This window comes from Capricornis sumatraensis, chromosome 16 (assembly GCF_032405125.1).
Source record: "Capricornis sumatraensis isolate serow.1 chromosome 16, serow.2, whole genome shotgun sequence".
Lineage (NCBI taxonomy): Eukaryota > Metazoa > Chordata > Mammalia > Artiodactyla > Bovidae > Capricornis > Capricornis sumatraensis.
The window spans coordinates 42,607,255-42,633,397 of NC_091084.1; the positions used below are offsets into that span (position 1 = coordinate 42,607,255).

Below are 26,143 nucleotides of genomic sequence, written 5' to 3' on the forward strand. Positions count from 1 at the left end.
GAGCTGTGAGTTTTAGTTTTCCTTGGGGACCTATTGAGGATGACAGTCCATTAGACAGCCTCTCAGAAAGCTCTGTGGAACTGCTCCAAAGAGGTAAGGTGGAGGTGGGGAAGTCAGCATATCCATGATTCTGGCAAAGGGGATAAGTGCAACCAAGGCCACATCTCAATAAAACGTGGCTGGTAGTCGTGAGGAACACATGTGTTACTTCGTAGTTTTAGCGCTTTTCAAAGAATGGGATGATGCAAGAGTTCAGGTTCATAAATCTCCCTCCTGGAAATATCTTAACTATCTGAACGCCTGCTCTGCCATTTTCCCAGAGCACAGAATGCCTCAGCTGCCATCTCTGCCCCGAACTCCTTTCAGGATATGCTGAAGGTCAGCCGCTTCAGGGGCCAGTGACTTCATTCCTATAGAACCAGATGGCAAGCAACATTTTTTTTTTTTTAATTATCATACTCCAAACTCCGTTTTACATTTGGGCTAACTGGGGAGAGACAAATCTGACAACTTGGCCAGATCCTTAAAGTCCTAAGGAGCAGAGCTGGGGTTGACACCAGGGAGCCTGACTGCAGAGTCTGGTCTTAACCACTCTGCCGCCCTTAACGAGCTTGCTGACGTTCTCAGGACCTAGGACCTATTGCGGGAGCTACAGGTGGGTTTTCTCAGGTGGAGTAGGAGTCAACCATGGCAAAGGGATTATGACCAGTAGTTTGTGATGGGCCTTGAGTGCCAGCCTGCCAGGTGCAGAATAGCCTGGAAAAGGCAAGGTGGCGAGGGTTGGACACAGAAAGAACACCTCATGGAAAGTGTGGCAAGAATCTGGGCCAGAGATGACAATGCCGCCCTGGGATGCCGGGCGGCAACGGGATGCAGAGAAGGGGTCAGCTTCCTGCAGGGCCAGGCGCGCGGGCAGAGGAGGCCAGCCTGGGGTGGGAGGTCGCCGGCGCAGGGGCCGGCCAATGGCGGCGGGCTGGGCCGCAGCCCCTCCCTAGGGGCGGGGGCGGGGGCGGGCGGGGCGAGCGCTGCGGGCTCGCCGGGGTACCAGCGCTGCCGCATCCCTGCCGAGCTCCTAGCGCCGGCGGTCCGCCCACCAGGCAGCTCCCGCTCCGCAGCCTCGAGGCAGACCCCGGCGAGGCCTGGCAGGTCCAAACCAGAGCGCAGCTCGGTCCAGTTGGGGTAGGTGAAGGGCGGCGGCGGGGAAGGGGGTGGCTCAGCTCAGTCCCTCCGGGGTGGGTGGAGGAGGACGGGGCGTCGGATTTGGTTCCAGCCCCCGGGGTGGGGGTGTTGAGTTCTCTGACCACTCAAGATGGGGGATCGAATAGGGGACGGGGAGGGGGGGTAGGGTCGCCGCAGCACGGCTGCGCTCTGACCTGGTGGAGAAGGGAACAGGGCTCAAACCCGAGACCCAGGCGGGGTGGGGGAGCGGGGAGGGCGGGGGTAGGGCCATGGGGGGAGATGGGTGTAAGCGTAGGGGCCCCTGAGTTCTGTCGCTCGCAGGAGGGAGCTATCCCTGGGGGCCGTAGCAGAGCGCGGCTTGTGCTCGAGTATGGGGGTCGGGGTACGGAGAGGATCCGGGCGCGCGGCTGGAGTGGGGGTGGGGGCGGGCTTCCCGGTCTGGGGATGCTGCGTCCTCCGGGGACTCAGTATCCTCCTTTCTGGGGGTGGGTGCGGGGAAGCGCGGCGCAGGGGGCGGGCCAGGCTGTGAGAGCCGGAGGCGGCGGGGCGGGGCGGGGCGGCGGCGCGGGCGAGCGGGTGGTCTGCGCGCCTCTGACCGCATTCTGGGACGCGCAGGCGGCGGCGGAGATGCGGCGGCTCGGGGGCACCCTGCTCTGCCTGCTGCTGGCGGCGGCGGTCCCCACGGCCCCCGCGCCGGCTCCGACGGTGACTTCTGCCCCGATCGAGCCCGGCCCGGCTCTCAACTACCCGCAGGAGGAGGCCACTCTCAACGAGATGTTCCGCGAGGTTGAGGAACTGATGGAGGACACGCAGTACAAACTGCGCAGCGCGGTGGAGGAGGTGGGTGCGCCCGAGGGGCCTGCGCTCCGGGAAGCGCGAGGCGGGTGACAGTGGGGGCTGGCGAAGCAGTGCCCCAACCGCTGGCCAGGGTCCTCGGGTCCGCTAAGGGGCTGGGCACAGCCCGCAGCAGATTTCGAGTTATCTGGAGGCAGTGCGGGGGTGATCCCAAATCCCACCTGGTTCCTGCCAAAAGCTCTGGATCTGAGGCTGTCCACCCAGAGACACCGGCTGGACCCACCCATGGACAGCTGGAGTCACCACCTGCTTGCAGGCTGCCGGCCGTCACCTTCCAATTAACTTCAGGTGTGCAGTCGGCCTCATCCTGTTTTAAGCGGATGCTTGCAAGGCCCCTGGTATTCGAGCACTGCGATTTTGCAGAGGAGGCTCCAGGTATCTCAAGTCCTAGCTTGTCTGTTGGGCTTTGAGCTTGTGCCACTTCCCAAGAGACAGTTAGGGTGCCATTCAGTTCAGTTGCTCAGTCATGTCCAATTCTTTGTGACCCCATAGACTGCAGCACGCCAGGCTCCCCTGCCAGTCACCGACTCCTGGAGCTTGCTCAAACTCCTGTCCATCGAGTGGGTGATGCCATCCAACCATCTCATCCTCTGTCATCCCCTTCTCCATATGGGGACAAAAAGCCCTGAGCTGTGCTGGTAATCTGTCTGGACTTCCCCAAATGCCATGTGGGGCAAAGAAGGAACCTGGGAATCTCCATCAGTGTCAGTGGGTGCTGGGTGAGAGGAGCAGGGGCAAAGTGAAAGGCCACCCCTCACCTTGTTTCCAAGGGTGCTTTGGAGTCAATCCTGGGCTCAGGGCCCTCCTCTGCCATTCACCATAGGGTGGCATTGGCCAAATCCCTTAACATCCTTTACCTCAATTTTCCATGAGAATTAAATCTGTGATATGTGTGGCACCTGGAGTATAATAGATGTGCATATATAGCAGCTGTTAGTTATCAGATACCAGACATCTTGGGAAAACTTTGCCTGTTTCTTGCTTCCGTCGCCTCCCAGGTCCAAACACTGTGGATGGCATCCTCTGTGATCAGCACGCAAGCATTGCCAGGGTTGCCTGGAGCGGAGGTGCAGATGGTCCAGCTCGCCCAGCCAGGTGGCTCTGCTGCCTGGGGTGGGTGGGCGTGGCCCCTGTTGGGCCTGACTCTGGCTGCAGCCTGTCTTTGGAGAGAAGCCAGCCATCCCAGAGAAGGAGTCAGTGAGAGATCAGATGTCTAGGCTGGTAGGTCAGGTGCCTCCATGTCCCTGCTTCTCCACACGACATTTGGGCAAAGCCTCCAAAGCTGGCTCTGGTCTACTAGGCGAGGTGGCTTTTTCCTCCCACACCTGCTTAGTCTGGGGATCGCTCCCCTTCCTTCCCACAGCAGTCAACCTGGTGGACCCTGGGTGAAGGAGACACTGGGTTGGAAGGTGGTTGCCTGGGTAGCTGTACCTGAACATCCACTGGACAGGCCGGATTCCAAATATAGACTTTGTTTCCTGTGAAAGCAAGAGAATCCTGACACGAAACAATGAAAGGGGCAGGGGTGTCAGACAGGCCCCAGTGAATTTTAACTCTGCACCTTCACTGATTAAACTGAACATGTGATCCTTGGTTCCAGAGCAAGTCATCTGCTTCCCTTCACTGGGTTCTAGGACTTTCCCTCCTGCCCACGGCTTCCCGTTGAGACTCATCAGGTCACCTCCCCGTTTTTATTCAAGTGTGCACTTGAGCACACAGCGCGGTCCTGTGCTGGTAGCTCCTGCTGAGGGGGCCGAGGGGGCCTGCTCGGTCTTTTCATTGGTCAGAGCCGTTCAGGGCCCAGCAGTCCAGGGTACTGGTGCTCACTCCACGGGAGTTGGCCACGTTGCCTTTGCTTGGGCCCCAGCCTTCCTGCTCCAGACGTGGCTCTGCCTGAGTTCTGCAGTCTGCTACCCAGGGAAACATTGGCTGCCGCGCCCACCCGACTCAGTGGGAGCCAACCTTTCTTATCTCATTCCAGCTCTGCCACATATGAGTGATGGGATCCAGGCTCCAAAGTGGAGGAAGTGTCCACCTCTGGAGTGAAGGGGAGAATTAAATGAAAGGGTGCAAGTAAAGCATGCGATCTGGTTGTCAAAAATGGGGTTAAGTAGGGACTTCTCTGGTGGTCTAGTGGCTTTCACTGCTGTGACCCTGGGTTCAATCCCTGATTGGGGAACTAAGATCCCACAAGGCACGCAGTGCAGCCAAAAAATAAAATGGGGTTAAGTAAAATTGGTGCAATATAAGTTGCCCCCTCATGTCGCTGTTGTAAGGACTATGAGAAATTGTTGATTCTCAATAAATAATGGCTCTCACTGGCACTAATGGAAATGAACCTGCTTGCCAGTGGAGGAGACATGAGACCCATGTTCGATCCCTAGGTCAGGAAGACCCCCTGGAGAAGGGTATGGCAACCCACTCTGGTATTCTCGCCTGGAGTGTCCCATGGACGGAGGAGCCTGGTGTGGGCTACAGCACATAGGGTGGCAGAGTTGGACACGACTGAAGCGACTTAACACACAAACACACTCATTATCATCATATTAATAGCGCTAGTATGAGTGATAACGAAAGAACCACCAGTGTCTGATATATAATAGAATCACAATGGATTAGGGCTATTAGTATTAATTTTAAAAGAGAGATTGCCAAAAAGCCCCTTAAATCTCATAAACACAAGATAATTGCTATTTACTTACGGTCCCAGTAAAGAACAGAAAAGGACCTGCGGCCAGATGCATTAATTGTTTACATAGTTGCACCATGAATCTGCTTTCAAGTAACTTCCTGACATTTAAAATATTCCAGCTGACTTCAAGCTGCTGATTTCTCCTAAGGGAAAAAAGTTAACTCTGGTTATAGGCTCATTATGGAGAGGAAGCAAATCTTCGAATGGTTCAGTCTGGGCTGTTTATTACTGATAAACATATTTTGAGGATAAAGCCACTCCCCAGCCCTTCATTACCACGTCTGTAATTGGCATATTTTACAATAGAATGTTCTTATCAACTCATTATTCCTAGGAAGAATGCCAACACCAAGCCTGAATTTCTCTCTCCAGTTTTTCTTACTCTGTTCCTTTAACAAACACAGAGTTAACAATTTGTGAGTGCCATGTTAAATAATATTCACATTCCTCCTCTATGAAACAAGTCCTGTTGCTTCAGGCTTAAATTTCTCTTGCTAGCAGCAGTAATAGTTGTGGCCGAAATTTCCATTGTAAGCTGTACTTTTAGTTTGTGGTGCCATGAAAGAGCTTTAGCTCATTCTGTTGGAGTAACCACTGGTTGAGGGGGAAATGGCTTTATATAAAGACTATCTGCTCAGCCCAGAGCAAATTCTAATTTTGGTACCTTGTCAATTATATGTAAGCCAAACTGGAGGAGTCTGATTCCTATAGGAATTGTAAAAGCACTAATGTTCTAGTCTCCTTCTGGATTTAGTCCTTCTAGCATCCCCAGACTCCTCTTCATTCCCAGCTGTTCCTCTTCTATCACTAAACAGACCAGGATCTCTCCCTTAAAACAAATTTATAAAGCCTTTTCCTTCGTCTTAAGTCTCCTTTCTTAACTTCATCCGTTTCTCCTCTATTTTATTAGCAAACCCTTCGAACATATGTTATCTACTTCTGCCTTTTCCACCCCTACCCAGACATCCCCTGGCAAACTCGCTTCTTCTAAAACTGCTTTCTTTATTATACCTTTGCAGAATGGCAGATACTGGATCAAGTTCTCGGATTTCATGAGCTTTAATTCTTACATTTGTCCAATAAAGTAGAATCATCATCATTTTACAAACAGGAAAGCTGAGGTTTAGAGATATTGGGTTGACCAAAAAGATCGTTTGGGTCTCTCTGTAAGATGTTACACATTAGCCACCCCAGTATTTGGTATCTTGCTGAAGGTCACGTGGCTGCTTTGTGGCCGAGCTGGGACTTGACCTCATGTTCCCTGACTCCAGAATCTGGGTACTTTCTACTTTGTTGTCTTCAGATGCTGCTGGGGGCAACTTCTTGCCAAATCTAGTGGCAAGCTCTCAGAAGCCTGAGTTCTTCTAGATTTATTTGGAGGCCCCTCCCAATAGAAGGCCCTCCCCAGATATAACTTCTGACTCTCAGCCTGCTTCTAGCTAGTTCTCTGACTCTATTCTTTTCCTTCTCTCGGTTCTGTATTATGTCCCAGTTAGTCTTCAGAGCTTGCTGCAGCTCCCCATTGCTTGGTGCAGAAGTTCTTACCTGGGGGTGAATACAGGGGAGGGAATATCTCAGAATCATCTGGAAAACTCATTGTTTTGTGGGGTGCCCCCTCCAGAAATTTTAATTTGGCAGCTCCAGATATGTAGATATTTTTTAAAGCATTGGGCATGACTCTGAGGTACCCTTCTTGTTGAGAACTAGGCTATCACCATCTGCTTTAGAACTATACCCTGGATCCATCTGCCAGGCTGTCTCTACTTCATCATCCATCATTTTATCGATTTGGGGTCCAGCATGGACCCTTTGCCCTAGCCCATGACACTCCATTCTCATCCAGGCTGCCACCATTCTGCCTCCTTTATGCTCCTCTCTATCCAGCTCATATCTGTCCTTTGAGCCCAATCATGGCTCGCCTCCACCTGGGGACCTTTTTCCTCTCTTCTTTGGACCTGACTGACTTCTAGAGACTTTCGTGATCATCCTCAAACTAGCTTGTGTGAGGATGCCCTGTCTCCACAGTAAAAGCACAAGCAGAATCTTACACTAGGAAAAACACATAATTTGGGGTCAGACCGAGCTGAGTTCTAATCTAAGTTTTGCCACCTACTAAGAATGTGATGACCTTAGACATTCCTCCACTTCCGTCAACCTCATTTTCTTCATCTGCAAATGAGGCGAATAATACTTCCTCATAGAGTTGCTGTGAATACACAAGGAGATATGGAAGGGACTGGTGCGATGGCTCAGACACAGCTGATGCCCAGGCATGGAGGCAGGGATCGGGTTTCAGATATGTGAGGAGTAATCTCAGGGTCAAGCACAGTGCACGGCGGCTGCTGACCAAGTCCTTGTTTGGTTTTCTGGGCCTTTATGTGGACTAGGTGTTCTTCACACTTCTAGTGCAGTATCTCTGTGCTCCACTGAGGCATGGGAATTCTTTCCCCATGTATACCCAGCTCAGCAAACTTGGTTGGGAAAGATTGGAAAAGATGGGCCTCTTGTAGTATATAAGGGAATAGAGAACAGTGATTTTTTTAAAAATAGTAAAATCCTTTTTGAGGATTCATTTAAAGGAATAAAAATAGCCAAGAGTCAAGACTGCACTGTTGGAAAATTGCCAACCACCAGTGACAGCTTCTCTTTGTGTCTCTCATTTTAAATTCCTAGAGAGAGTGTCTGGTTGGCTCAACTAGTCCATGATGTATCTTCTGTTTAAGTCCCGTCAGCTGTGACTGGTCCAGTTGTCACCTGCCCACTCATCAAGTCTGGGTCTGGAAGTGGGTACAGATTCCATCTGGCTGATGTGTCTGGTATAGATGTCATGGAGGCCCATGATTTGAGGATAGTGGCCTCAGAAACCTGACATCACTAAAGAACACTTGTGTAAGAAGGGCCAGAAGGGTGCACCAAGAAATGAGTCATCTGAACTTCTACCGGGGTCTCTCGTACTCAGAGGGTGGATGGGGAAGGACTCATAACTGTGACCCTGCCAGTCATGGGGAAGGGGCTAGGTTCGTGCCCATCCCCACTCAGCCCTGCAGCAAGGATTTGGGAGCAAATAATTTATTCGCGGGGCTTCCCCGGTGGCTCAGCAGTAGTAATCTGCCTGCAGTACGGGAGCCACAGGAGACACAGGCTTGATCCCTGGGTTGGGAAGCTCCTCTGAAGGAGGGCGTGGCAACCCACTCCAGTATTCTTGCTTGGAGACTCCCCATGAACAGAAGAGCCTGGCGGACTGCAGTTCATAGGGTTGCAAAGAGTCACACACAACTGAAGCGAATTAGCATGCATGTAATTTATTTGTGATGTGATCCCAGAAACACTAGGAGGAAGTAGAGGGAGATGGAAAAGGAAAAAGGCAGCAAAGGCTGTGCTGATGAGCAGGTGACTTCTAGGGACAACTAGGGTTCCATCTCTCTGAGGTCCTCGGAGAGAGAGAAACTATCCCACTGAGTGGAGAGGGCACTGGGGTACTTACCCTCATAGGCCGTTCTTCACTGATTGAGAGGTGTCCCTGGGGTGTTCACTAACTAACACTTGGTGCTTGTGTGGACTGAACACACTTCTGTAGTCAGAGAATGCTCTCAAAGAGAAACAGAGTTGGTTGCTGGCATGTAAGGGAATTGAATGTGAGTGACCTCCTGATTAGGACATGGGAAGATGGGAGCAGCACCAAGAGCATCTCTCAGGGGTCAAGATTGCTCAGTGGGGGCATTCTCAAATCCCAACTCTGCCCTTCCCTGGGAATCTTGAGAACTTACCTAGTCTTCCTGAGCCTCAGTTGCCCCAGTTGTGAAATGGGGACATTAACACCCACCCCATAGGGAGATTGTGAGATGTAAGATGATAATATATGAAAACATTTAGAACAACACCTTGTTCTACTCAGTTCTCATTGGCACTTATCAGCAATAACACCATTGTTATTGCAGAAGAGGAAAAGAGTAGTTTTTTTTCTAATGGACTCTGATATGTATCAGAAGAAAACAATATTGCTCATTAAATTCGTTGATTTAATTAGATGGAAGCCGAAGAGGCTGCTGCTAAAACATCATCAGAAGTGACCCTCGCACACTTACCTCCCAGCTACCACAACGAGACCAACACAGAAACCAAGGTGGGAAATAATACCATCCACGTCCACCGAGAAATTCACAAGGTAAGTCGTGGCCAGCGCTTCCTCCTTTCTTCAGTGCCCAGTCCCATCAGAGGACTGAGGTGTGGCCTGTGCTTTCTTTAAGAGAGTCTGCTGTGCAGATGTTTACATATTTGATACACAAGTCAAAAATACACATAAATATGGTAAAATACAGGTTAAAAGCCAGAGGGAGTGAGGGAGATTATTTAAAGGGGAACAATATGTATCAAAAACATAAATTGCTTTTGCATTGAAGCAATAAATTTAACGCTAGTCTTCCTGCCAGTCCAATTGCAAAGGAATGTTCAGGGATTTTTATTACTTGAAAAAAGGAAGCAAATAAGTGTTTAGAGAAAGACTTTCCCAGTATTGAATTTATCTCACAGGTTTTTATCTGTGATTCAGTAGAGAGTTGAAATAGAGTTCATGTTGCGGTGAATAGATCTTCACCATCTCCTTAGGAGGAGCTCAAATGTGATATACTCGAGTCTTCAGAATGGAAAACCTCTATTGCCACAACATGAAACATTTATCTGTTTGCTGGCTATCCATTCAAAATTTTATAGTGGCCTGTTTTCCAACCTACCATATGTCCAAGTGTCCCTTGGTCCAAAGTCTTGCATGAGGAGTGAGCAGGTTTGTTTTCAATCTGATTTGAGAAAGAAAACATTGCCCCTAGCATGCGATGTCTCCAGGGTGACTTTGGTAGGACTTTGGAGATCAAATCATGTGGGCTGTTTTCTCTTAAAGAGAGTCTGGTGTGCAGATGTTTGGATCATTGTTGGAGGCTGTAAAATTGACCTCTGATCTCAGCGCAAGGCCTGTGCACAAGGCCATGAAGATTCTCACAAAAGAGCCTTGCTTTTGTTCAAGTGTCCAGGTAATGACTGAGCTGACACAATAGCATTTCTGTGCCACAGTGGATTAAAGGGTCAATTCTCATGGGCCATTGCCTAGACTATAAAGTAGCCTTTGTGTGGCTCTAGCCCCACTGTATACTCACAGCCCAGCTCCAGAGCACACCCCCCACATAAATGAATGAGCCACCTGCCAAACAGAATCCTTTAGCATTGCTCATCTGAAGACTGGAGAGTTCCGGTCGTTGTCTCCAAAAGTGCATATTTTATTCCTGTCAAAACCAATATTCAGTCATCCTTTCTGACAGTAATTAGCCAATAGGTTTGGCTGCTTCTTCAATTTGCTCCTTGTGAATATCAGAATAACCAAGTATGTGTCCTGCCAGTAACGAGTATGGTTTTCAACTCTGTGACCCTCACTAACCATGTTTATGAAAACAGGAAGATCGGCACCTAGAATACCTTATGGTGTCGTGGGGGCCAAATGACTTAGAGTGTGTGAGAGTTGTTGTAAACTGTTAAGCACTATACAGCAGCAAATTGTTCTTACTGTTAATATTACTGTTGTTGTTACGGTGAAGTTATGGCATCCGCATGGTATAGTAGTTCTTGGGTGAGTTCCATGGAGCTCCTGTCCTGCATGATGCTTTATAAAAGAAGAGCTCAGTGGTGAAACCTGTTTGGAAAACATTGTACATATTTCTCTTCCTAGGGATACAAAAATGCACCTTAGTGTAATAAAACCTCAGAAAAGTCCCTGGATCTTTGCATACAGGACTGTATAATTTTAAAAATATATAGCATTGATTAATCTTGTGAAAATCTGGTATAAAAGGAAGAAGACATTATTTCTTTGCTGGAGAGAGGAATTATTTACATCAAAAATTTTAAAGTATGTTGGTGAAGACATGATCCTTATGCTCCAGAATGGGAATTAGAACTGGAATTTGATCCACTGTTGCACGTTAGGCTAAGAGTTTCCACTTTGTTTTGGCTGCAGATGCCTGTGATATTAGAGCTGGCAGGAACTTTAAAGATGGCCTAGAAATGAGAAAACTGTGAATCAGAGAACAGAAATGATTTGTTCCAGGATACATACTAGACGGTCATTCGTGTCTGAGCCAGGGATCAAAGAATATCGATCCCCTGGCTCCTGAGGTTCTCTCTGTTCTTTTATCACCAACATGAGGGTTAGACATGGCCTTGGATGGGGTGAGAGTGGCCTGAGTTTCAATCAGGCTCCCAGCTTTGAGGTGCCCACTCCTGGTTACAGAAGCTAGGCAGACAGTAGCTAAAGGAATATGGGGCCAGGCCTCCTCTCAGCCTACTTAAGCACTTGCTTTTTTTTTTTTTTTTTTTAACTTTGTATTTTGTACTAGAGTATAGCCAGTTAACAATGTTGTGATCGTTTCAGGTGGACAGTAGAGGGACTCAGCAATACATACACATGTATCCATTCTCCCCCAAGTTCCCCTCCCATCAAGGCTGCCACATAATTAAGCACTTTCTTGAGGAAACAAAACAATTCCCCGGAATCAAGGAGCGGCTGCTCTAGCTAAAACCTGCTTCCTTCACTACCCAGGCCTGTAGTTGTTGAAAAGAGAGTTGACTTGGAGCTTCAAATGAATAAGCCCCAAGAATGATAAAAATAGCTGGTGTTAAGTGTTTGCGAGGTGACAGGCTGTGTGCTGCGTGCTTTACACAGACTTCCTCGGTCCTCCCCTTGGCAGCCCCATGCTGCAGACTCTGCTCTGTCTCTTCATCACTATCTGATGCTGCTGGTGGAGCTCAGAAACACAGGGAGGAGTGGGTATTCTGTCTACTTTGACAGATGCTCCTGCTTCAGAAAATAGAAAACAACAAAACAAAAAACCAACAACTTGTGGGATTTGTCCAGAATCCCTTCTATTTCACACTCACTGTCCCTGTTCTCCTGTAGATCACAAACAACCGGACTGGACAGATGGTCTTTTCAGAGACAGTCATTACGTCGATGGGAGAGGAAGAAGGCAAAAGGAGCCACGTGAGTTGTCGTCTTCCTTGCACTTGTATCCCGATGCACACATTCCCTTGCTGAGCCTTCCAAAGGTGACCCAGACTTCAGACCGTGGGCAGAAAGGAGGGAGCTCTGTGCGCCTCTCCTGCCTTGTATCTACCTGCTGCTGCTAAGCCGCTTCAGTCGTGTCTGACTCTGTGCGACCCCATAGACAGCAGCCCACCAGGCTCCACCGTCCCTGGGATTCTCCAGGCAAGAACACTGGAGTGGGTTGCCATTTCCTCCTCCAAGGCATGAAAGTGAAAATTGAAAGTGAAGTCGCTCAGTCGTGTCCGACTCTTGGCGACCCCATGGACTACAGCCCACCAGGCTCCTCCGTCCGTGGGATTTTCCAGGCAAGAGTACTGGAGTGGGGTGCCATTGCCTTCTCCGTGTATCTGCCTAGATTCCCCAATTCCTACATTTCTGGCCAGACAGATGCAGTCCAGTAACAGGCTCTGCTTCCACGCACTTTGCCTCAGAAATGCCAGGACATCATTTGCACGGCTGCTCTCAGCCTTGAAAGGGGAACACTGAAGGGTCGGGTGTATTGGTTGGGGGTTTCTGGTAATAAGACCTGGTGCCTCTAACCTGAAAATCCCCTAAAGCTGCTGGCAAGACACACACCCTTTCTGATCCCAGGCCTGGTCTGGCAGTTTGAGAGCAAGAAAACTTCAAGTGAAACCCAGTGGCCTAAGAGAAAGGTCCTTCTGCTCCAGCCTTCATGCTTGGGCCCCTTATGCTTGCACTTGCTGCTCAGTAGCCTGTTGCTTAGTCCAGAGGTGGGCTGCTTTTTAGAGAATTATATTCTGAATGATGAGAGGGGCGTCATTTCACAGAAGGAAGGCCTGGCACAGGTTGGAGGGTGACCCAGGATGTCACTGGTCTCCAGACTTCCAGACTAGAGGTGTCTCCGTAGCACCTTGTCTTCACAAAGAGGTGGCTGGTTTCAGATGCAGAGGCCTGGTGAGGAGCAGACAGGGTGGCTGCTGTGTGATTCAGTCCATTGTATGAAGCGCCTCCTCTGTGGGGCCGGAGATGGCCGGCCTCTCTGTGCCCAGGAGCCTTATGCAAACTTCCCACCACACGTTCCTCTCTCTGCAGTGCCTAATGCATCCCCAGCCTTCTGAGGGGATCAGGGATATAACCTGACCCTTTGTGGCCTTATCATAAGAGAAGCAGTGTACCTATAACCACTAGCGAGGTGGTGTTACTGTGGTTGGTAGTCAGTGGGTTCTTTTTTTAAAAAAATTGCTTATTTTTTTTGAAGTATAATTGATTTTCAGTATTGTGTTAGTTTCTGGTATATAGCTAAGTGATTCAGTTATACATACATATATATGTATTCTTTTTCATATTATTTTCCATTAAGGTGTATTACAGGATATTGAATATAGTTCCTGCATTATACAGGAGGACCTTCTTGTTTGTCTTTTTATATAATAGTCTGTATTTGCTGACCCCAGACTCCTAATTTATCCCTCCCCACCTCCTTTCTCCTTTCTATGACTGTGAATCTCTCTCTTTTGTAAATAAGTTCATTTGTATCATATTTTAGATTCCACATATAAGTGATATCATACGGTATTTGTCTTTCTCTTTCTGACTTCCCTTAGTATGATAATCCCTAGTTGCCTCCATGTTACTGCAAATGGCATTATTTTATTCTTTTTTTGGCTGAGGGTGGTATCTTGTAACTTTGATTTGCATTTCGCTAAGAAGTAGTGATGTTGAACGTGTGCCTCTTGGCCATCTGTATATCTTCTTTGGAGAAATGTCTAGTTAGGTCTGCTGCCATTTTTGATTGAGTTATTTTTATTGTTAAATTATGTGAACTTTTTATAAATTTTAAAAAGTAAGCTTTTGTTGATCACATCATTTGCAAATATTTTCTCCCTGTCCATAGGTTGCCTTTTCATTTTGTTTATGATTTCCTTTGCTGTGCAAAAGCTTGTAAGTTTAAATCTCATGTATTTATTTTTGCTTTTATTTCTATTGCCTTGGGAGACTGAGCTAAGAAAATATTGGTACAGTTTATGTCAGAGAATGTTTTGCCTATATTCTCTTGTAGGAATTTTATGGTCATGTCATACGTCTAAGTCTTTAAGCCATCTTGAGCTTATTTTTATGTATGGTGTGAGAGTGTGCTCTAACTTCACTGACTTACATGCAGTTGTCCAGCTGCCCTGACACCACTTGCTGAAGAGACTGCCTTTCCCCCGTTGTCCCCCACTGTATGTTCTTATCTCCCTTGTTGAAGATTAATTTCAGTGGGTATGCTTCCATTATATTGAGCTATGTTCCTTCTATACCCACTTTGGTAAGAGTTTTTTTTATTGTGAATGGATGTTGAATTTTATCAAATACTTTTTTGCATCTGTTGAGATGAGCATGCGATTTTTGTCGATATGGCATAGCACATAGATTGATCTGTGATGTTGAGCCATCCTTATGACTCTGGGATAAATCCAACTTGATCATGATGTAAGATCTTTTTCTGTGTTTTGGATTTGGTCTGCTAATATTTTGTTGAGAAGTTCTGCGTCTATATTCATCAAAGATATTGGCCTGTAATTTTCTTTTTTGGTATTGTCTTTGTCCGATTTTGGTATCAGGGTGTTGGTAGCTTCATAAAATGACTTTAGGGCTATTCTCTTCCCTTCAGTCTTTTGAAAGAGTTTGAGAAGGATCCGTGTAAGTTCTCTGAATGCTTGATAGAATTCCCCAGTGAAGCTATCTGGTCCTGTGCTTTTGTTTGCAGGAAGGTGTCTTTTTTTTTTTTTTTTAATTACAGGTTCTTTTTCACGTCTAGTGCTCAATCTGTTCAAATTATCTATTTCTTTTCAATTCAGTTCTGATGGCTATGTGTTTCTAGAAACTTGTCTGTTTCTTCTAAGCTGTCCAATTTGTTGGCATATAATTGTTCATAGTATTTTCTTATGGTCTTTGTATTTCTGCAATATCAATTGTGATTTCTCATCTTTGACTTCTTCCTTTGTTTATTTGGGTTCTTTCTCTTTTCATCTTGGCAGTTCTGGCCCGAGTTTTGTTAATTTTTATTTACCCTTTCAAAGAACTAGCTCTTGGTTTTATTGATTTTTTTTTTCTATTTTTTAAAAATTTCTCTTTTATTTCCTCTCTAGTCTTTATCATTTTCTTCCTTCTGCTAACTTGATGGGTTCTTTTTGCTTGTTTTTGACACAGTACTCAGACATTTGCTATAGGCAGGGGGAGTCCAGTTAGCTTCGTATGATAGTGCTGACCCCCCCATTCAAGGGAACTGGGAGCTGATGAGGGGCAAGCCATGTGGAGAAATGGAAAGAGACCCAGTGTCACAGGCTGGAAGCGTGAGTTTGTCACTTACAAACTAGGTCACCTCATTTCCCCCCATCTTTTAATGAGGCAATGATTTTCACCATCTCTCCCAACTCTGAAAGCACAGAAGCCTGTGAAGCAAAGATAGGATTGACTAAGGTCAGGAGAGAGAGGAAGGGCCAGCTTTTGAAGGTGGGAGAAGAGAGAGAAAGAAAGAGAATAGGAGGGAAAAAAATAAAACAGACAAAAAGATGGTACCGAGAGGGAAAAGCTTTAGAGTATTCCAGATTTAAGTCTCTGGGAGAGAACAGGGGAAACACAACTCTCAGGGATGTGGGTTACAAAAAAGCCTTTGTGTTCAAGATAAAAAGGTGTATGATTGTATGATTGCATCGTTTTGTTCTGAGAAGCCTCCCAGAGCCCAGAGGGCAGCAGCACCGCTGTGAGCATCTTTGTAGCTGCTGGAGGCCCTGATATACATCCCAAGCTCCCTGCTCTGCCCTCCAAGTAAGGCTGTTGTGTCAGGCTTGGAGCACTGTGGCAGGGGGAACCGAGCTCTGAGACTGGCAGGTCAGTGAGAGACAAGATCTCAAAGATGCCAAGAGTGTACAAAGGTTAGGGGGCAGCTGCCTGCACTTGTGTGCTGCAGCCTCCAAGTGTGTGCCCATTTTCCGGAGGCTGCACAGCCTGTGTGTCCCTGCTCTGGGCTCAGCTGGGGGGCCCAGAATTCCCAGGGCTGCTTCTGCAGGTCCTAATGTTGATTGTGAGATGGAGGACCTACAGGTCCCTGGGCAGTGCATGACCTGAACCCCTGTGTGTGATGGTCCTGAGAATTCAGGAGGGTGACAGGAGGAGACACATCCAAGAAACTCAGAAGGTGGAGACTCACTGAGTTTTTCCAGATTCCTGCACAGGCCCTTGGGAACTTAACTCAGCAAGTTTTTCTATGTGAATAAACTCCAATTTGACTGACTAGGAGAGTAACCTGGGGCATCTGATGCTTGACTGGGTGTTGGCTGCTGAATTGCCTGGGGTCTTGAGAGAACAGACTAGAGACTTTACAAGGCTCCTGTGAAAGGGAGGTCATGTGGCAAGAACAATGGTATGTTACCGCCGAGCCGAGCCTCACTTGTTGTCGAGTGTCTTGCCAAGAGTCAGACAAACAAGGTCTGGTTTCAGATGCCCACAGCATTCTTGCATTCGAATCCCCTTTGTGTCTGAGTGGGAAGCCGTAAAGACTAGATTGCCTCCAGAGGCATGAGAATGGCTGAACATCGTCACCACTGTCCCATTCCATAGTTTGGCAATTTAATGGTTTCTACGGGTGGCTCTGGAAAACGCGTTATGTGCCAATGAAGCATTCTCTGGAATGGAAAAGGGAGGCTTGCCTCTCAAAAGGACAAAAAATCATAAGCTGTTCAGACCTTAAACTACTATAAATAGGGGCTGAATTCTCAGGATTTAAAGCTCCCAGATGAATTCAATTAAACATAACCACCAAACACGCCATATTTTCCTTTCTTCAGACGCTGGGATGTGTATTCATACATATGGTAACCTGACCAGGCCCATGGAAATTCACAGACAGCAACACTGTGTGGCCATCTAGAAAACCTAGCACAGTGCATGCAAGGCATTGGTCTGTTTTGCTTTCATGCTGGAAAGGGGGAAGGACATGGCGGCTTGTTATTTCACCTGAGCGCACGGGCAACTGTGATGTGGTCTGACGTCTTTCTGTGAGGCTTTTGTGCGGAGCCCTCCGTCTGCTGTCTCCCTTGATGGGCCACTGGGTGGGCTGACCACGGCTGTGCTCCTTTCATGCAGTGGGTTAGGAGGGAAGTGGTGTGTTGGAAGCCGGAGAGCAGATAAGCCATTATGCACACATACAAGGCTTTTGTTTATAACCGTGTCCCCAGATATGAAGCATCTGGCCCAATTACCCATGTATGACATGTACTCTCATTAAAACATCCTCAGAACTACAGAACTCAGCACATTGTGCATCTGTTGTCTTTTCTGTTTTCACATTAGAGTATGATATAAAATATCCTACACAATAAGGTATTTTCTCCGGCTGAACATACCTTATTGGAACCCACTGTTTCAATCACATACAACCAGCTCCAAGATACTTCCTGAAACTTCTGAGGGCCTAGGTAGACAAATTTCACTACCAGATTCGTCCAGATAGTAAGGATTTGAGTAATCCCATGATTTCCTTGTCCAAGAGAATGATCAGGATAGACGGCAGACTGTGGAAAATGGCGATGGACTTCTCCACCAGTGTGAACTCAGTGTCGCCTTCTCTGCTGTGAAGATGCTTTGTTTGTTATTTGTGTTCAAGTCTGGGGGAAGACAGATGGTCAGTGTGGCTGGACGTCAAGATTTGTTTGTTTCCTGTTGAACAGTAAACATCCTGTTACTTCAAAGCCCAGAGAGACTCAGCAAGAGTGTGGGCAGAGAAAGTGTGTTGAATAGCGTCTTTCCCCAGGAGACCTTGGGTTCTTGCTTGCCCCCAGCTCGTTCATTTGTCACAGAGTAACTGCAGGTGAGGGGCTGGCTTTGTCTGGTCCCTCTGCCGTGACGTCTGAGGCTGAAGTTGCCTTTATAGATTTTATGGAATTACAGAGGGCACCATGCTGACCAGTCATTGGGGTTTATTTTAACAGAAATGCATTTGCGGAACACACAGGTTCCTTGCAGTAGTCCCTAACCTTTTAGGCACTGGGGACCTGTTTCATGGAAGACAATTTTTTCCACGGTCCAGGGTGGGGGAGGATGGTTTTGGAATGGTTAAATGCGTTGCACTTATTGTGCACTTTATTTCTATTATTATGACATCAGTGTCACCTCATATCTTCAGGCATCAAATCCTGGAGGTTAGGATCCCTGCCTTGGAGAACTTTGGTCAATACCCAAAGGTTCAGCCTCCTGGAGAGTTCTTTTGGATGTATGTTGAGGGGCTGGGTGCATTGCCAAGTCCCGGGAGATGTTGCCCTTCTCTATCTGTCAGTCTGGGGGCAGAGTGAAGTCTGAACAAGGTGTAAGGCTCACCTAGGTTCAAACCTATGCTAACCCTCACATGCTTTGTCCTCTGTGGTTCTGTTTCTTTCTTCACCCAGTGAAGCTAAGCATCCTCGGTTTACAACACTGGGTGAGAGTCTTTAAGGAGAGGTTTATAAAGCTCTTTGTGTGAGGCTCATTATTACTGAAAAGTAGTTAACACTGGGTTCTAACTAGCTTCTCTCCTGGGTCCCAGGAACCTACTGCAAAAGTGGAATTCCTCTGGAAGCTGGAGATGTGTTTCAGGACTCCACGGGCCTCCTCCCACTGATGTTTGTGGCCTGGGGCTAAGTTCTCTAGAGCCACGCCTCACCCTCTGAGTCATGTATTTTGCTAGAAGCTTGTGCTCCCTGCTTTGAGCCTGACTCACCCTGCACTTCTTGTTCTTATGAGTCATAAGTGACTTGTTTGGGTATTGGCGATACAAACAGAAGGAAAGATGGGCCTAATGAATGAGAAGAAGCATATGTGATGTTCAGGTGCTAACAAGATCCCGGGTGGGGCCAGGTTGGCAGGATGCATCTTGGTTTCTATAGAAAACAACACGCTTGTGGGTCTAAGAGTGACGGCGTAGTCTCCTGTGAATGTGCAGTTCCACAGTCCTGCAACCAGACACTTGGGTCCTTTTGTGTGTCTAGGTCTATTTTGCACTGACTTAGCAATTTCTGACCAAGCATAAGGCCCTTATGCCTTCATCCAGTAGGAAAAAATTATAGGGAAAATTGAAGAGCTCTGAAGCATTCTGAAAAATGGATAAGCAGTCCCCAAATAAATAAAGTTGATCCAAGTAAGCAGTGTTTAAGGAGTAGGCATTTCTTTTTGAGCTATAACCTGGCTATATTAAATTGTACTCTCCTCATCCTAAATATCCTTCAAGAAGGAATTTGTGATTCCACATGCAAAATCAAAATACTGTGAAGTTCATAAACCAGTTTCACACAGGTTTCATATGTGTTGGTATAAAAGGATGTCTTCAATGAAACATTAAATGAAGAAAAAGCAATTGTAAAGCAATATATTGCTTTACATATATGACGGTATATATTAGTTCAGTTCAGTTCAGTCGCTCAGTCGTGTCCGACTCTGTGACCCCATGAATCGCAGCACGCCAGGCCTCCTTGTTCATCACCATCTCCCGGAGTTCACTCAGACTCACGTCCATCGAGTCCGTGATGCCATCCAGCCGTCTCATCCTTGGTCGTCCCCTTCTCCTCCTGCCCCCAATCCCTCCCAGCATCAGAGTCTTTTCCAATGAGTCAACTCTTCGCATGAGGTGGCCAAAGTACTGGAGTTCAACTTTAGCATCATTCCTTCCAAAGAAATCCCAGGGCTGATCTCCGTCAGAATGGACTGGTTGGATCTCCTTGCAGTCCAAGGGACTCTCAAGAGTCTTCTCCAACACCAGAGTTCAAAAGCATCAATTCTTCGGTGCTCAGCCTTCTTCACAGTCCAACTTTCACATCCATACATGACCACAGGAAAAGCCATAGCCTTGACTAGACGGACCTTAGTTGGCAAAGTAATATCTCTGCTTTTGAATATGCTATCTAGGTTGGTATATATAAGATATACTTAATATATGTGCATGCACTCTCAGTGGCTAAGTCATGTCTGACTCTTTGCGACCCCCTGGACTGTAGCCCACAGGCTCCTCTGTCCATGGAAGTGATTTCCCAGGCAGGAATACTGGAGGGGGTTGCCATTTCCTTCTCCAGGGGATCTTCCAACCCACATCTCCTTCATTGGCAGGTGGGTTCTGTACCTCTGAGCCACAGGGGAGCTCATATTTTATACATACAGTTTATCTCATTTTTTAGAGAAAAAAGTATACATTAAAACACTTGGCAAAATGTATACAAAATATTACTAGTAGTTACCTCTGGGAGAAATTAACTTTGCAGAGACTTTTCCTCTATAGAATTCTATATGTTCTGAATGTTTTAAAAAGAGTTTGTGAACTGTTTACAGTTTTGCTGTAGACATCTACCTATATTTTTGAACAATATTGCAAGGTTTTCTTTGTGTAAATCCTAGAAATTAAATTGCTGTGTCAAAGTGTGTACAATGTAAGATTTTGAGAGATGTTACCAGATTTTCCTCCAGACGGTTGTACTGTTTTTGCTCTCAGCAGGACTTCTGAAATAACTTCACCAGCTCCCCCTCGCCTGCAATGGGTGTTATAGTGGGTGACCACCTGTGTCTTCTCTTTGCTTCCATGTCTTTGATTATTAGCAAGGTCAAGGAGAATAGCTGTTTGAGAATTGTAAGTTGTAGGCAACATAGAGTTCTCTGCAAATTTATCTCATCCCTCCTCTTCCTCAGGAAGAAGGGTCAGGTTTGCATGCCAGGCTGCTCCCAAGACCAGATACCGTCTGGCCCAGTGTGGGACGGATTAGGAAGGTGTGACGTTCCAGCGGGGACTGTCTGTGTGTGCCGTGGCTGCCGGGCTGTGGGTGTCACACCAGGGAGTAGGTGGTGATGAGGTGCAGGCTACTGCTGCCACCCCTGTGAACACAAAAAGACAGGCACTCCCTCCTTTCTTCTCTGGCCACTTCCACAAATACCCCAAACCAAAGCTTAGGTGCCCTCTGATAGGAAGAGCACTTCAGAGGGCTGGGAAAGGCTTGGGCCCAGGGAAAGCCAGCCTAGAGTACTGCTCTCTGCTGTTAGCTGTGTGACTGGTGAGACCCCTTAACTGCTGCAAACCTTAGTTTCCTCATATGTAAAGTGGACTCATCAAAGTACCTCGCGTGTAGTGCTTCATGAGGATAAAACAAAACAATCCAGATAACAAAACCATACAGCGCCTAGAATGTGCAAATAAGCAGTCAGTAAATGTCAGCTCTCGGTGTTTATCATTATTTGATTACCTCCAAACAGTGGCTGTCAGAGTTCCAAGTATTAGTTATTCAATTCATCCACTTATTTGCATGTTCACTGAGCACTTTATGTGTGTCTGGCAAATAAATGTAAGAGATGGTCCCTGACAGCAGAGAGGACCCAGGATAGCAATGGACCAAAAAAGTAAATGGGTCATTACAACAAGGACTCATATGTATTTCCTAAGGCAGAGGTGGACAGAGCGTGGTGGGAGCGTTGTATGAGTGTCAGATGAGGTAGATTTTGTTAGGAAACAATCCTTCCTGGTCTCTGGAGTTTCTGCAGATTTTATGAGCAGAAGTACCAGTTGCCCTTTGGTTTCAGACTATCTTTTCAAGGATGTTTGTACAGCAAATGGCTCTCCTTCTTGGCAGAGGGCGGGTTTGGTTGCAGTCCATTACATAAGATTTGGTGCTCTAAGCTTGACACTTCGCAGCTGCACACCTACTACACACTACACACTACACACACTGCATCCGCCTGGGCCCCTCCACGTTGCCCCCTGGGACTAGGGGGCAAGGGGAACTGTCACAGACATGAAGCTCATGCTGCTTCTGGGCTGTCAGCAGTAAAGTCCTTTGTCTCTGACCCAGGAGTCTCTTGTCTCTGCCGGTAGCCATGAAACTGTGACCAGCTCACCTGCCACCTTGTAAGTGAAGTCTCAGCCTCTTTACACATCTTGGCAGGCTTCCTGAAAGAGGTGGCAGTTCAGCTGCATTTTGAACGGTGTCTAGGAGTTCTCAGGTGTGGGGAGGAAGGGCATTCCTTGCAGAAGCATTCTTTGTTCGCAATCAGGGAGGCGTGCGGAAATAGAACATGTCTGAGGCACACTGCGTAGTTTAGAATGCCGGAGCTGGAGGTGTACTCACGGGAGCCACAGATGAGCCTGCGGGGGGGGCAGGAATCAGATCAGAAGGGGCTTCGAGAGCCCAGCCAGGGAGCTGGAAATTCATGCTGTTAGGAACATACCTGGCATCTGTATAGGGTATGGAGGTTCCACGCAATCCCCAGAAAAAAGAGCCAGGAAGCCATGGTTTGGATGGCATAGGCATTGGTGGGGACAGGATTTTGATTAATCCTGCTGAAACTCAAGGGCCAGTCATCTGTGTCCTACAAAAAGTCTGGCTTCAGGGCTTGGAATCTGGAAACTTTTACTTAGAACACACTGCTTTTGCTTGGTGCCAATAGGCAGGCCAAATAAATGACAGTGATTAAACTTGAAATCTCATTAGGCTGACGGCTGCAGAACAAGTTGATTTCTGGGGCTCCTGAGTAGCCTGAGCATGTCAGGGGCAGAAGAAGTCCCTGTGCAGGTAGCTTACTGTCCCGGGCTATTAGGGCCTGGAGATCCTTCCAGACTAGCCTGGGGCCTTTTCAGTCTGACTATAAGATCTGTGGCTCTGCCCTTTCTTGATCTTTGGCATAGTTCTGAAAAACTCACAGAGCTTGTGAGTCCATTTTGTTTTATTTTTAAAATAACATCAAAGACCACATTGCTTCATTTGATCAGTGTGACTCAGAAAGTGACCAGATTAACCATCCCTTCTCCAAAGCCACCTATTTCTCTCTTCCCGGGTAAATCCTGGTAACAGTTCAGATCAACTGGTCAGTGCTATGATGTGAATGAGTGTGCAGTGACTCAATCAAAATGACAATATTAGTAACAGATGATGACGAACGTAAGACCTGCTGCTTATGGGGCTCTTGCTCAAGATCTCTTGCTTGAGATCTGCCCGGCTTCCCTTCACATAATCCTCATGACAACCATGCGGGGCACATACCCTCTTGACCCCATTGTATAGATGAAGTAACTGAGGCGCAGCAAAGATAAATAGCAGAGCTAAGTAGAGAGCCAGTACTAAGAGAAAACAAAACAAAACAAATTACTTAATTGCCAAACCTCCAAAACCCATGTCCTTAATAAAACATTTTTTAAATTGTGATAAAATATATATGGGGGCTTCCCAGATGGCGCAGTGATTAAGAACCATCCACTGCAGGAGATGCAAGAGACGTGGGTTTGATCCCTGGGTCAGAAAGATCCCCGGGAGTAGGAAATGGCAACCTGCTCCAGTGTTCTTGCCTGAGAAACCCTATGGACAGAGGAGCCTGGCAGGCTACGATCTGTGGGGTTGCAAAGAGTCAGACGCGACGAGCACACATGCACACAAAATACATATAACATAAGATCTACCGTCCCAACCATTTTAAGCACACAGTTCCGTAATAAGAGCATGTGCATTGCCATGCAGCCTGTCTCCAGAGCTCCTTTCATCTTGCAGAACTGAAGCACTGTGGCCAATAAACCATAGCTCCCGTGTCCTCCCTCCCCCGCAGCCACTCTTCTAGTTTCTGTCTCTGTGAATCTGGCTATTCTAGATACTTCATATGAATGAAATCATACTCTGTTTGTCCTCTTGTGATTGGCTTATTTCACTTAACATTGTGTCCTCAAGGTTCATTCATATTGTAGCATGTGTCAGAATTTCCTTCCTTTTTAAGGCTGAACAGTACTTCTCTGTGTATATATTTTCATTTATCCGTCAGTGGCCATTTAGGTTGCTTCTGTTTCTTGGCTGTTGTGAATCATGCGATGAGTGTGGGTGTACAAATCTCTCTGAGTCCCTGATTTCAGTTCCTTTGTGTGTCTCCCCAGAGTGGAATTGCTGGATGATATTATAATTCTATTTTTAATTTTCTGAGGCACTGTCATACTATTTTCCATGGCAGCTATGCCAGTGTACATTGCCACCAGTGGAGCCTGAGATAGGATGTTGTGTTACCTCTTGGTTTCCATGACTGTAGACACTAGAGAACTCCCGGGCCCAGTGTAAGCTGAAAACCCCTGGGCTCTGTTGTCCTAGGTCAAGACAGTGCTTTCCCAACGCTGGTCCCACTAGCAGCCTCTGCAGTATGGCAGCCATAGTCTCAGGGGTGTCTTTGAGGTGTAACTGATACCACTAAGCAGAGATATAGCTAAGCCCTAACTCACAGCCCCAGCCTGCCGCCTGCTTGCTGGAAACCATTTCCACCTCCGCTCACTCGCCAGCTAGGTGCAGGCATGCTCAGGCTGCGTCCTTGGCAATTCATCTCTAGGAGCCAGAGATGCGGTTTTCCTGATGGTTAGGAATCTACGCCCGGTCCACACCCTCCTTTGTGAGGTCCCTCAGCATGTCTCCTACAAGAATCCCAGAGGCTTTGGGGAACCCCGCTTTCCTGTCAGGGCACTGCAGACCCCTGGGAGCTCAGGTGGGGGCTCAGGCCTCCATGGAGACAGTTTTGTGGTGGTTCACAGTGTTTTAAAACTCCCACTGGTGGTTGGGAGGGCTTTCTGGGAGGAGGGCTAGAGGCCAAGGCATCTGGGATCAGAGGCAGAGCCCGTGGAAGGGAACTGACTCGGGATGCAGGTTTGGGATGCAGAGGTAGGTACTTAATACTCTCAGGGAATTCACAGTCATGCCCCAAACCTGATGAGCTGAGCTGGTCTCCCAAATCAGGCAGGAATATCTTCTCTTGGTCCCATCCCCAGCAGACTGTAGAAAAAATGATGGATGAGGATTGAGTCATCTAAATGTTTGCACAGATCTCATTGCTCTGTCTAGACACAGTGTCAGTTTCATTTTTCACCTCCACCTCCTGGAAGAGAAAGAATGAATAAGACATTTGGGTATGTCTTATGGGAGCACAGAGCAGTGGGATTTGGAGTCTGAAGTTTCATGTGTTGGAATCTCTGCTCCTTGGGTAATCTCCTCCACTGCGCTGAGCACTGGTTCCTGCTCCATGAAAGGAGGACTTAGTGACTTCCACAAGGGTGTTTAGAAAGTAGAGATAAGCCATGGAAAGAATCTGGCCCTCAATAGAAGCCCAATAATGCGAAGTCAAGTGGGCCTTAGGAAGCATCACTATGAACAAAGCTAGTGGAGGTGATGGAATTCCAGTTGAGCTACTTCAAATCCTAAAAGATGATGCTGTGAAAGTGCTGCACTCAATATGCCAACAAATTTGGAAAACTCAGCAGTGGCCACAGGACTGGAAAAGGTCAGTTTTCATTCTGATCCCAAAGAAAGGCAATGCCAAAGAATGCTCAAACTACTGCACAGTTGCACTCATCTCACACACTAGCAAAGTAATGTTCAAAATTCTCCAAGCCAATCTTCAACAGTGTGTGAACCATGAACTTCCAGATGTTCAAGATGGATTTAGAAAAGGTAGAGGAACCAGAGATCAAATTGCCAACATCTGTTGGATCATCGAAAAAGCAAGAGTTCCAGAAAAACATCTATTTCTGCGTTATTGTACGCCAAAGCCTTTGACTGTGTGGATCACAACAAACTGGAAAATTCTTCAAGAGATGGGAATACCAGACCACGTGACCTGCCTCCTGAGAAATCTGTATTCAGGTCAAGAAGCAACAGTTAGAACTGGACAAGGAACAACAGACTGGTTCCAAATCAGGAAAGGAGAACCTCAAGGCTGTATATTGTCACCCTGTTTATTTAACTTATATGCAGAGTACATCATACAAAATGCCAGGCTGGATGAAGCACAAGCTGGAATCAAGATTGCTGGGAGAAATATCAATAACCTCAGATATGCAGATGACACCACCCTTATGGCAAAAAGTGAAGAAGAACTAAAGAGCCTCTTGATGAAAGTGAAAGAGGAGAGTGAAAAAGTTGGTTTAAAACTCCACATTCAGAAAACTAAGATCATGGCATCTGGTCTCATCACTTCATGTCAAATAGATGGGGAAACAATGGAAACAGTGACAGACTTTCTATTTTTGGACTCTAAAATCACTGCAGATGGTGACTGCAGCCATGAAATTAAAAGATGCTTGCTCCGTGGAAGAAAAGCTATGACCAACCTAGATAGCATATTAAAAAGCAGAGACATTACTTTGCCAATAAAGGTTCATCTAGTCAAAGCTATGGTTTTTCCAGTAGTCATGTATGGATGTGAGAGTTGGACTGTAAAGAAAGTTGGGTGTTGAAGAATTGATGCTTTTGAACTGTGGTGTTGGAGAAGACTCTTGAGAGTCCCTTGGACAGTAAGGAGATCCAACCAGTCAATCCTAATGGAGATTAGTCCTAAATATTCATTGGAAGGACTGATGTTGAAGT

At 47.0% G+C, this 26,143-nt stretch overlaps 1 protein-coding gene across 1 annotated transcript in view; it reads left to right on the forward strand.

The window, feature by feature from the left end:
* Window positions 1–1,081: 1,081 nt before the first annotated feature.
* Window positions 1,082–26,143, forward strand: part of DKK3 (dickkopf WNT signaling pathway inhibitor 3) — a 51,098-nt gene continuing 26,036 nt past the window's right edge. Inside the window, exons 1-4 of the mRNA XM_068988712.1 lie at window positions 1,082–1,179; window positions 1,795–2,019; window positions 8,754–8,891; window positions 11,667–11,750. Of these exons, the coding sequence (XP_068844813.1) occupies window positions 1,807–2,019; window positions 8,754–8,891; window positions 11,667–11,750 (435 nt within the window). The 5' untranslated portion in view covers window positions 1,082–1,179; window positions 1,795–1,806. The remainder of the gene's footprint in view (window positions 1,180–1,794; window positions 2,020–8,753; window positions 8,892–11,666; window positions 11,751–26,143) is intronic.